Source organism: Cuculus canorus, chromosome 8 (assembly GCF_017976375.1).
Source record: "Cuculus canorus isolate bCucCan1 chromosome 8, bCucCan1.pri, whole genome shotgun sequence".
Lineage (NCBI taxonomy): Eukaryota > Metazoa > Chordata > Aves > Cuculiformes > Cuculidae > Cuculus > Cuculus canorus.
In genome coordinates, this window is record NC_071408.1 from 6,742,241 (window position 1) to 6,755,215 (window position 12,975).

At 41.1% G+C, this 12,975-nt stretch overlaps 1 protein-coding gene across 15 annotated transcripts in view; it reads left to right on the forward strand.

Moving 5' to 3' along the window:
* PRRC2C (proline rich coiled-coil 2C) overlaps positions 1-12,975 on the forward strand; it is a 73,668-nt gene that overhangs the window by 8,347 nt on the left and 52,346 nt on the right. For all 15 annotated transcript variants that reach the window (XM_054072580.1, XM_054072590.1, XM_054072582.1 and 12 more), the window contains exon 2: positions 11,915-12,082. In XM_054072580.1, the coding sequence (XP_053928555.1) occupies positions 11,968-12,082 (115 nt within the window). In that variant the 5' untranslated portion in view covers positions 11,915-11,967. The remainder of the gene's footprint in view (positions 1-11,914; positions 12,083-12,975) is intronic.

The following is a 12,975-nucleotide window of genomic DNA, read 5'->3' on the forward strand; positions in this document are numbered from 1 at the left end:
TCAAAACATGACCAAAGTAAATTTTCTAAACTCAAAAGCCAGATTAAAGTCACTTCTGTCTAGATCTTTTATGCCAGTAATCATCTTTTTTCACTACACAAAAGATTAGAGCCTTAAGGCTTAATCTGGACATTGTGTATTTTTTTTCTTGCAGATACTTCAATGCTAAAGTGTATGAGAGGGTTGCTGTAGTAGTGTTGTGTGCCTAAAGTCCCTGCTGTTGGAGATGGCAAATGTTGGGTTTTCAGTTCAGAATTGTGATGTAAATATTCTAAGCAGAATGGTTTTTAGGGAGTATGTGTATTTAATTTAGTAAAAGTTGTATATTTACTGTTGAATTTACTTAACTGTACTTTAGGTGTTTGGGGAGAGTCTGTCTGGCTTTACATGAGTGGTGGAACATGGAGGTGCAGTGGCAAGTCTAATGATGTTTACGACTAGGAAGTTGTAGGCAACAGCAGAGGGGTTTTTTTTTTTGTTAAAACTCTGATACTTGTACCCTTTTTCATTGCCTAACTTCTGGTAATTCAAAGAATTACCTTCAACTGCTGGAAATTCTGGAAATAGTGTTCAATGTGACAAGAAAAAGAGGGGAGTTTTGGAGCTTTAATTTTGTCATCTGTATTTAGGTTGGAGAGAAAAAATACATTGAGGGGAGTTTCTGAATTTGACACTGACTTAGAAACCAATTTTAAAAAGTATCAATTTTAATAGTAAATTTCTCTTTAAAACACACAGCTATTGTCCATCCTTTACAAAGGATGTAAATGTGCTAGAAAACTGACTAGAAAGATTGAAAACTGTAATATAAAGACATTAGTGCAGTAGGCTGAGGAAAGGTTTTTCCCTTTGGGAAAGAAGGGCTGGGCTTGGTTGTTAGTCAGTCCTGAGCTCCTTTTAGGTCACTTGTTCAATTTCTGCTGGTTAGCAGGGCTCTGCGCTCCAGACCTCAGTCACTGCCTGTTGCTTGGGAGCAGCTGCTCCTTCAAGTCTCCTTTTCTGGGGTGATATGCTGCCTCCTTGCTAATTTTAGCCCCAATGCTACCTCTTGAGCTTGTTTGTATGTTAGTAGCTACCAAGTAAAAGTTAAATACGTGCTGGCTCCTGGTGAATTTCCCAATGGTAGCAGTGAAAGTACTGGTGAAAAGTTACTAGCCACTCTGCTAGTTTGTCAGGAAGTGGGAACTTCAGCTCAAATCGCACTGTGAAGGAGCTCAATTCCTACCAACTGTAGCATGAGGTAGATGGTAAAATAGATTCAAAGACCATGGCTTTAGTCTGAAATTTAATTTCAGCTGATCAGCCTCTTCCAGTGAGAGAAGTGGTGCTGGTGCTTTGTCTTTCCAGTTATTTCTTTTCCAAGTAAAAAAAAAAACAAGGGGGATTTTTTTTTGAGCCATTTTTTTACTATCTTATTCTGCCTGACATCGTAAGAATTTAAAGACTGATGCTGGATGCTATTACAGTAAAAAGAATTCTGTGCGGGGCTTTGGAAGGAACCTTTTATTTTCAAGAGAACTCGCTTTCAATATGTGGCTGTCTCTTTACAAAGACAACAAAGTGTTTTTAGAAACATAAGTAGTTGTTTCGTTATCTTTTAGTACCTTAACAGCATTTAAAATCTGCTATCTTTATTCATCTCAAAATGGCAGCTTTTTGTTCTTTAATTTGTAACATGCCTTCTGTAGCCAGTGTTATTATTTTAAATGTTTCATTGATAGCTCTTTGTACATTTTAGATTTTAATCTCCTCTTGTGATAGGTTTATATCTCAAGTATGGAAGAATCTACAGCTGGAAGAGTGCTCAAAACTGTAGTTACAAAGCTAAAGTAGACAGAGGTATTACATAGAATCATAGAATAATTTGGGTTGGAAGGGACCTTACAGATCATCTAGTTCCAACCGCCCTGCCATGGGCAGGGACATCCCACTAGATCAGGCTGTCCGAGGCCCCATCCAACTTGGCCTTGAACACCTCCAGGGATGGGGCATCCACACCTTCCCTGGGCAACATGTGCCAGTGCCTCACCACCCTCATTGTGAAGAAATTCTTCCTTGTGTAGTCTAAATCTGCCTCTCTCCAGTTTATGTCCATTGCCCCTTGTCCTATCGCTACAAGCTATTGTGAACAGTCCCTCCCCAACTTTCTTGTAGCCCCTTTCAGGTACTGGAAGGTCGCTATAAGATCTCCTCGGAGCCTTCTTTTTTCCAGGGTGAACGAGCACAACTCTCTCAGGCTGTCCTCGTATGGGAGGTGCTCCAGCCCTCGAATAATCTTTGTAGCCTCTTCTGGATGTGTTCCGACAGCTCCATATTTTTCTTATGTTGAGAAGTCCAGAACTGGACACAATACTTCAGGTGGGGTCTTACAAGAGAGGAATAAAGAGGCAGAATCCCCTCCCTCGCCCTGCTGGCCACGCTTCTTTTGATGCAGCCCAGGATACAGTTGGCCTTCTGGGCTGCGAGCTCACATTCCCGGCTCATGTTGAGCTTCTCATCAACCAGCACCCCCAAGTCCTTGTCTGTAGGGCTGCTCTCAATCACATCATAGAATCACCAGGTTGGAAAGGACCCACTGGATCATCGAGTGTAACCATTCCTAACAATCCCTTAAACCATGTCCCTAAGCACTTCATCCACCCGTTCCTTAAACACCTCTAGGGAAGGCGACTCGACCACCTCCCTGGGCAGCCCGTTCCGGTGCCCGATGACTCTTTCCGTGAAGAATTTTTTTCTGATATCCAGAAAAATATCATCCCCCATCCTGTATTGAAATTAGGGATTGCCCCGACCCAGGTGTAGGACCTTGCACTTGGCCTTGTTGAACCTCGTGAGGTTCTCACAGGCCCACTTCTCCAGCCTGTCCAAGTCCTTCTGGATGACATCCCATCCTTCCGGTGTGGCAATACACCACTCAGCTTGATGTCATCTGCAGACTTGCTGAATGTGCACTGGATATTGCTGTCAGTATCATTCACGAAGGTATTAAATAGCACTGATCCCAGTAAGGACCCCTGAGGGACACCACTTGTCACAGATCTCCATCTGGACTTAGAGCCATTGACCACTACCCTCTGAATATGCCCATCCAACCAGTTTCTCATCCACCGTACCGTCCATCCATCAAATTCATATCTCTCCAATTTAGAGAGAAGGATGTTGTGGGGGACGGTGGCAAAGGCTTAACAGAAGTCCAGCTAGATCACATCCATTGGTTTACCCATGTCTACTGCCGTGGTTACCCCATCATAGAAAGCCACTAAGTTGGTCATACAAGACTTGCCCCTGGTGAAGCCATGCTGGCTGCCATTAATCACCTCCATGTCCTTCGTGTGCTTTAGCATGTCTTCTGGTAGAATCTGTTCCATGATCTTCCAGGCACAGAGGTGAGGCTGACAGTTCGGTAGTTCCCAGGGTCATCTTTTCTACCCTTTTTAAAAATGGGCACAATGTTCCCATTCTTCCAGTCACCAGGGACTTCTCCCGATTGCTATGATTTTTCAAATATTGTGGAGAGTGGCTTGGCAACCATATCGGCCAATTCCCTCAGGACTCTGGGATTCACCTCATCAGCTTCCATAGACTTATATATGTTCTGGTTCCTCAGGTGGTCACAAACCTGATTCTTCTCTACAGTGGGAGGGGATTTACCCCCCTGGTAAATCACAGAATCACAGAATCACAAGGTTGGAAAGGACCCATTGGGTCATCGAGTCCAACCATAAATAAACAACTGTCTTGTTGTCCCATGATCCAGAAAGGGTGAGGAGAGTAATTGTCAGTGAAGACTGAGACAAAAGTGTTGTTAAGTACTTTGGCCTTGTTGTCTGTTGATACAAGGTCACCATTTTCAACCATTGGTTGGGGTACATTCTCTTTAACCTTCCTCTTCTGATTGACGTACTTGTAGAAGCCCTTCTTGTTGGTCTTCACTTCCCTTGCCAAGTTCAGCTCCAGCTGCACCTTGGCCTTCCTGACCTCATCCCTACACAACTGGGCAGCGTCACTATACATGTCCCAGGTTACCTGTGCCTTCTTGCACTGCCTGTGCAGTTCCCTCTTTTTTCTTGTGTTTAACTAGCACGTCTTGACTCAGACATGCTGGTCTGTTCCCTTTCCTGCCTGATTTGCTACATGAGGGGACTCGGTGCTCTTGCACTGTATGGAAAGCATCTGTAAATATTTGCCAGCCCTGTTCTGGTCTCTTATCCCCAAGGATCATGTTCCAGGGGTCCTATTGAGTAACTCCTTGAAGAGCTGGAAGTTTGCTTTCCTGAAATTTAGGATCCTGACTATACTCGTTGCCTGTCCCATATCCCTCTGGACCTTAAACTCCACCAGCGCATGATCACTGCAGCTCAGGCTGCCTCCAGTCCTAATGTCACTGATGAGTTCACTTGTATTAGTGACCATCAGATCCAGTATTGTATCTCCTCGGGTGGGGGTCTCTATCAATTGGACTAAGAAATTATCTTCAGTGCTCTCCAGGAGTCTCCTATATTACCTACAGCTTGTCGTGCTACTTTTCCAGCATATGTCAGGATGATTGAAATCCCCGAGTATGATGAGAGCTTGCGAGCGTGAAGCCTCCTGTAGCTGGAGAAAAAAGACTTTATCAGTTGGTTCTCCTTGATCAGGTGGCCTGTACTATACACCAACCACAAGGTTCCTGTTGGTTTCTCTGTCTTTTATTCTGACCCACGAGCTTTCAATCTGTTCGTGTCTACTCTTCAGTGACAGCTCTTCAGATTCCAGCCCTTTCCTGAGACAGAGGGCAATGCCTCCACCGCTTCTTCCAGGTCTGTCCCTTCTGAACAGCCTGTAGCCATCTTCTGCTTATACAGGTGCTGAGAACGGAATAAAATTTTTAGGGAGGTGCTTCCTAATTCCAGGATTTTGCTCGTAAGAGTAGCTGCATTTCAGTTTGAGTCCCTCTTTATATTATCCCTTTCCTTCCTTGTAAAAGGTGAAAGTATGAGTGTGTTGATGAACAGCTTCTCTTGCACAGTAGAAAGTAGGAGACCAAAATTGGGTCACTTGTGCGTAAAAAGTGGAAGAAGGACATAACCATTGAAAGCATTGACTCTCTGGGTAAAAGTATTGCCTTAGATAATGTTTGGTATTTGTGTAATTACAGCTTCATATAATCCTCTGAATATAACCATGCAAAAAAAAAATGTACTCAAACTAAACAGAATGAAAACTGTCCTTTTTCTTAGCGGAGTTCTTAACTAGCTGAACTGGCATAATTTTGCCTGTGAGAGGAGGGGACCATAATCTCTGTTACCTGAGGTCACTTCAGAAGGAGAAGGTTTCACAGTGTAGGTATCAGAAATTTGAGCTAAAGAAAGGAGCTGTGTGACACATGAAAACAGTACTGTTTTGACTGCTTTTTTGGCAGTGTGAGTTTATTCTGTCTGTGGCTTTTTGATTCCTTGTTACATGGGCACATTTAAAAAAACATTTTAAAATCCTGATCATGGTTGATCCTATGAATCAAGCTTCTTCTGGCAAGACTGTTCCACAGGAATGTGATTTCTGTGCATGTTAAATGAAATACTAGTGCACATGTTCTTAAATATATGTTCAAATCTGTGGATAGAGACAAATTTGAGGTTTATGTGGTTGTTGTCCTTTTAACTTTTTTTTTACTCATTTTTTCTTTTGTTCTTAAGAACGCACTGGAGGGTGGGGGAAGAATAGAACCGACAGATTATTTTAGTCTCTCCCAACATTTTTCAGCTGCAGGATGTGTCCTAAAATTGTATTTTAAATATGTTAGTCACTTCTGTTAGTGCCGTATTAGAGTTACAGAACCATAGAATGGTTGGTGTTGGAAGAAACCTGGAACTCATCCAGTCCAACACCCCTGCTAAAGCAGGGTCATCTCAAGCAGACTGCATAGGATTGCATTCAAGCAGGTTTGAATACCTCTCTGGGCAGCCATTTAGGCTTGAGAAACTCTTTATTTAAGTTCCTTGGGATGTCCACAGGTTGTTGCTGGTTATCCTTTTGGAAGGCCATATTCTAGGTGGCTGTCATTTCTCATAGAAGACAGTTCAACAAGCTGCCTTCTAGTTCTTGTAAGGCAGAAAAAGATTTGTTCACTCTATAGATTCCTCATTTCAACTCGCGTATGCTTTGTGGTAAAGTTAGTTTCGGTGCAGGCTTTTTTGTGGGTGGCTAATTTTGGTTGTTTTTCATTGCTTAGTAGCTCTAGACTGCTGTTAGGTGTCTCTTAAAACTGATACAGGCATTTTTGTGGATGCTTATTTCTGGCATCCACAGACTGCATTTTATAAGACATCTAGGGAATAATATCCTAAAATGGCTTTCTTCTGTCATGATCTGTTTTCCAGCTGACATATCTAGTTTTGATAGTGTTTTGGAAAGACTTTCTTAGGCTTTAATGGGGAGTAATTTGGTAGAATTAGCAAAGCCTGCTTTTCTACAGCTTTGTCTCATGACAGTGCTTTGGTTCTAAGGAGCAACACTCATTTTGATTTTTTCCGTTTGGTGGCCATTAACAATACTCTTCTATAGATTGTCTGGTGCTGTGGGATTTGCCTCTGCTGCACTTTCTCCTCTAAGGTGATGGGTGTGAAGGAGATGGTGATTAGAAGGGTTTTCTTTTCCTTCCCAGCCACTTAACCTTCACAGAATTTATAGACTGCAGTCTTTGCATTGTGTAGCCTCTTTCGAGCTCTGCTGAAAGCTAGTGAGCCCAAAATCTAGAGATGGGGAAGAAAAACAGAGATGGAGATGTGTATTGGCCTGGTTTTCTAAGGAAATAAAACTTGTTATAGCCCTTGTTCAGGAATGAATTGTAGTGAGATCTACCCCAATCTGTAGAGTGTCTATTCTTGTAGGTCATAGAGCCATGTCCGAGTTACACGAAACAAGAGCTCAAAAGTCCCTGAAATCTTTACTGCAATTTTCAGCCTGCTTAGCAACAGCCTACTTGACAATGAACTGTGCTGCAAATTGCTCTTGTGGCTGGGGTAGGGAAATCCTGACCATAAAGGCTTTTTCTTAGATACTTGGAGACTTTTGCTACTCATTTTACTGGAGGGATTTGAGGCTTATTTTCGTGACTTGTAAAGATGGCTAGTGCTTGAGCTATTAAGAATTCTTAATAGCAAGGTAGATGGCCAGACCTTTTTTAATAAAAAATCGGCCTGAAAACCTCAGTCCCAGAATGAATCTTTGAGTACTAGAAGGTTATGAATATAAGGTATCAGTAAGTGATTGCTAGTGTGCACTGTTTATAAACATCCATGTCGGAGAAATGATTGGTGAGTATGTTTAACTGCAAGTCCATTTGTTATTTAGGTGCAACCTTCTCTGTGAACCAGAGCCACGTGCTTCAGTGTGCCAGAAACAAAGCTCTTATAAGAAAACTGGAGTTATGACTGGATGCAAACAACAAATTTGTGTATGATGGGGTTTACCCTGAAAAATAAAGGGAACAGTAATATTTCTCCCAAAGATGAGGAATGGTGTATGCTGAGCCTCAGGCATACACAGAAACATATTAATTGGAAAACCGTAACATAGAGAATACTCTTATTTCCCCTGGCAGTAGTAAGAGTTGATCTCTCTCTGCTAAAACTGTGGACGAAGAAGCTACCTTTCTACCCATACCTTTACGCAACTCTCTTCCCCTGTCTGTGCCTGTCTGTACTTGTTCACCAAAGCAGCAAACTGCCATGTCTTACACAGAATGCTTTTCTGTTCTTGCATATATGTAAAACTGCTTTTCACATATGTAATAAAACTACAAAATGCTGAAATGGACATGGTAGAAGAGAAGGAAGGAAACCGGACAAGACTTGATGAGGTTTGTTAAATATTCTAAAATTCTTGCCACTCCAGTCCTCAAAAGTGACCTCAAAACATGTAATGCTTTATTCCTTATTTAATCGCATAAGAACTTTTTTTCCAAAGTGGAGGTTTAGATCTTCTCTAGTCTACAGTTGGTCCTGATGGAACACAATGCAAAGTTGTTAGACGTATGGACTAGTATCATTAAATTCTAAACAAGTCATTTGGGGGAGTTCTGAAATGATCAGGAGAGCTAGGAATGTAGCGGAAAAGGCTTGTTTGCTGTGTACATGGGTGCTGAGGTTTTATTACTAAAATGTGATTCTGCAGTCTAGAATGTACTGTATTGTTAGTTTTTCTACCAGATATAAGCATCTAAGAGGGTGCAAGTAAATATTCCTTTAGAGAGACGAGGATATCTAGAATTTGTGTCAGCTACTTATTGTGCTAACTTCTGTACATGTGCTTTTGAGTTCATTGCAGGATCTAAATAAACCAAACAGCTGCAGTCTGAAAAATGTCTGGTACAGAAATTACAGTAATAATTTTAACCTTAAGCCCACAGTGAAGGTCAGTTAATGTATTTGGTAACATTAGATTGGCTGAAAGGTAATCTTTGCTCCAGAATTTTGGGAGCATTGTGCCTTCTGTAATTATGCATAACAGCTGTAGTGATTCAGAATGAACTGCCGACTTGCTTAAACTTACTAATAGTGCAGTGGACCCTGCCAGCTGCCATTATTGCTTATACTGTTGCCTGTCCTTCTGTTTGCTGTCATGGTAGTTAGTTATTTCTGGTAAGTAGTTCTGACATCTTTCATGTGTTGCTACTGTTCATATGTACCGCAGTCTCTCGTTCTTACTCATATGGCGGGGAGTCCAAACCTAGTAGGCAGCAGCACTTCAATTTTAAGGATCTGAGCAACAGAGTTCAGACTAACAGCTAGCTTACTGACAATAACAAGAGAGAGAAATTAGGGCAAATTGGGAATCACTTGGTGAGCCTATTGCTTGCCAACCTTATTGTATGCACAGATTAAACATCTGCTGTGTTAAAATACCTTGTAGATGGTGCTAGAGATGGAATAATTCCAATGGTCAGGTATAGGAATGCAGCATATGTAACCAAAGTTTGAGTGAAAAGACAAATATCTTGGAGAGATTACATTTCATATGGCACAAGACCATGCGATTACCTCTTTATAACTGTTGTTAGATGGCACTAAGTGACCTGGCAAGTATGTTTGTAGAGGGCCAGAGAGAGGATTTGTCATCCCTGGCTTTAGTACCTGGTCTAAAGTCTAATTTTGCAAGTGTATCTTCTTTGGCAACTAATATCAAATCCAAACTTAGTCAAATATGAATGTATTGACTGACCTAATTTCAGAGTACGGTTTGCCATGCTGGATTTATTTTCTGCAAGTTAGATTACTGAGGAATGTACAATTTTAATCCATTTACAATATTCTTTTTCATTGTAGCATTACTTTGGAAAAACTTGTCAAACAGTATGAATTTAACACTATAAAAGGCATAGAGCTCAACTGTAACAAGCAGACCAATTTTTGTAAATGTGACATAAAGCGTTATTGGCGAACATGACCACCACCTCCTGTTCTTTAAGCTACCAAATGTGCTAGCAAGAACAATTGTTACAATTAAGTTTTTTTTTCAAGTATGAATTCTGTCTTATTTTGTAAAGAAGAGAGTTGAGTAAGATTTTCCATGTTTGATCACTACCAGTGATACAGGCTCTGGGAAGTATGGCGAAAATACAACATTGGCTTAAACCATCCTCAAACTGCTTTCTGCTCTCCCTGGATCTGTTAGGGCTTTGCCGCGTTTGTGAACTGCAGGGGCAAGAAGTTACCCGAGTCATCTTTTTTCTTTTTTTTTTTTTTTCTTACCCATTTGCCCCTACTTCAAGATTTCTTAACATTGTGGAGCTACTTCTTGTTTACAAAATCTGGATCTAGGATGAGTCTTGGTCTGAAAATTAAAATTGTGTATGAGTTGCTCTCACTGGAAAGAGCGTGTTAGTATATCTAGATGTCAAGTAATTACAGTTTATTACTTGATACAGTTATGTGCACACCTGAAAGCTTGTTTGCCACTCATGCAGTCTTGGTAATTATCTGCCCAATACCTTCTCCTCTGATGCTCCAGGATGATTGTGGTGGACTCATAACAAGTCTGGGAGCAGTGAGTAAAGAGAGCTGAAGGGAAGGAATCTGCCAGATTCTTTCACAGACCTTTGTGGAAGACCTTAGGATAAACTGCCTTTTTTGTAGAAAAGGCTAGTGCAGAGCCTAATGTCTGATTTTAGACTCCAGCTTGATAAACTTGTCTCCCTGGATCCGGCTCTCCAGACTAGCTGAAAGCAGTTGGGTGACCATGAATAGTAATAGGTGAACAGTGAATGCCTGCCAGAAGTGTACTTGACTGATAGCTCCAAAGATAAGCTTGTCTAAATTCCTGTGTCGGGCTGTCTGGTTTGGTTTTTCTTTTCTTCCCTGTGCCTATTAGTGTGTTGGAGTAGTGAGCTGGGGCTTCTCAGGAAAGCTTGCAGCCAGCCTCTATCTGTGGTTTTCTAGATAGATGAGGGATGACCTAACAGCCATATGTAAAGTCTGTGTCCTGGCTAAATGGTCCACTTGGTGGGCTGGGTTCACTCGACTTTCATCCTGATTTTTGTGGTTTTGAATGACATAAGGAATGGCTATGGGTATAACACATGGTGTTGAAATAGCCAAATGCTGTCCAATCTGGCAAAAAAAATCTAGGAGTTGCTTTCACCTTGTAAGAGAGTAGGATGTGTTTCTTAGCCATTTATGTGGCTCCATATGAAACTGAAGACTGTGCCGTTTGCAATAGTCTGCATGGCTTGTAATAGAATAGCTTCTGACCCAAATCTTGCTGAAGCTAGACCACCGCAAGGTTATTTGCCATCTTCGTTTCTTGATCTTTTTGATCCCAGCTTGTAAATTGGAGTAGAAGGCTCAGAGGAGAGTGGAAATGTTGTAATTCCTCTGTTAGTGAAGCTTCCCTGATCTTTTGATACTGGTTAATGTCTGTTGTGAATAAATAAGTGCTTTATTCTTTAGACTGCTTGTCCGTGCAGACTGTTTAATACACAAGTGCCTTGCATGTGGATCAGGTTCCTCTTGAAGATCTTCTGAATCTCTTGAGTGTGACCAGGGAGTTTGTTGGTCACCAAAGGGTTTGAGCAGATTGTCTTTCTCCTTGCTGTCCGCTTTCAGAATGGAAAACAAGTATTTAAGCATATATAACTATTCTGGAATTCATATAGAAATATATAAAAACTTGTTATTGTAAGGAAGGTAGCAAGGGTTCTGAGTGTTAAGATAAATCAACTGTGTTCCCTGTGTTCCTGCCTTATGATGAGCAGCAACTCTTAAAACGATCCTTCTAAGATCAGTGTTAATTACTGGGTTCTTTTTCTTAAGGCCCTGCTGTTCTGGGGAAAACAGGGAAGAGAGTGATGATCTGCTCTTACAGCCTGTAATTTACTACTGCAGGAATAGTGTAACTCTTCTTTAAGGAGTTGTTCACCTTTCCTGTGTGAGCATTCTTTGTTTCTAGTTTTGATAAATAAAATTTCTGAGCCGGTGTGTTCAGTTTCTCCAGCTGCCAAGATGATCTTAACTGGAAAAAAAACCCTCAAATTCCAGCAATAGTGTCCCACAGTTAATGAGATGTCCACGCTTGGCTGCAGGAGTGGGTGAGGTCATTGAGCTTCCCTGTCAGGAGCTGCTGGTGGAAACTTTGCATACTGCTTTTTTTTTTTTTTTTTTTTGTGAGATCGTGGAACAATACTTACCACTTTTAGAGGGTTTTATATTAATTAAATGCTGATTCGCCTGATTTCAACCCATTAAGGTTGCAGAGATGGAAATGCTTTCAAATTACGTAGCGTTTCTTGGGCTGATGTATTCTGTGGCATCTCCAGTATGCTTAAACGAAACAGTGCCAAGACTGTTAAATATGCTGTTCTCTTTTGTTTTAGGAACTGTCTTAAGCGTTGACTTATATTGAAACTGTTTTACTTTTCTGGTGTTTCTCTTTTCAGGCAAATTTTGAGGGGTGAACAGGAGGTACCAGACTCGATGAGTTTCCATCGAAATGTCGGAAAAGTCAGGCCAGAGTGCAAAAGCAAAGGATGGGAAGACCAAGTATGCAACGCTCAGTCTGTTTAATACTTACAAGGGAAAGTCACTGGAAACTCAGAAAACCACAGGTGAGTGAACTAGCTTCAGTTTTGCATTCTGTTTCATCATTATTGTGGTACCGATTAAGAGCACAAAGTATCTGAGCACTTAACCACAGCAAGATTTTTTAACTGCAGTTTAAGTGGAAGAATTCTGGCAATCTTGATCACAGTTTCTAGTTAGCTGTAAACAAGAGTATCAGTTCAGGGAGACAGCATTTGAAGTCCAGTAGGAAGTAGAATATAAGTAAATAAGCACTGTTTTATAGATGCAGTCTCCATTTGTTATCAGCATATGATATGCCATAGCCCAGCTGTGCTTCTTACTGTATTTAAAGAATGTTTTCAATTAACTAGAAGGTAATGCCCACTTTCTGGTCAGGTGCTTTGTCTGTTTTGCAGACAAACACTGGGTGTAACTAATACTGAAATTTCAGTTAAGGCCACCATAGGCCTACTTTTCATGACTGCTTGGACTGAGAAAGGGGAGAAGACTTTGAGTTTGGTTTGACACGCTTGCCTAAATTAGGGGATGAAATAGAGGAAGTGTGTTCAAACTTTCTTGAAGTTTGCCACAATATTATTTTTAAAGGTTGAAACAGATGTTTGTAATGATACCATATGCCTAGGGTAGTATCTTGTACTTGTTCACCTGAGTTGATTAGTTGGTAGGTCAAATGTCCTATGTAGTGCATTAGCTTCATGTTGCTTTTTCACTGTAGTCTGGAGTAAATGCAGTTTGTAGGAATGCTTTTGCCTGAGCAGCATCTGCCAGCTGAAACTGGCAGCAAGAAAGAAATTTACTGGACCCATGTGGCTGTTTGTGGACTCATCAAGGTGCATTAAACTCCAAAAGGCATAAGAGAATGGTGCTTGAAAACATGTGAAAGGATATTAAGATGTAGACATCACATTTTAAATAG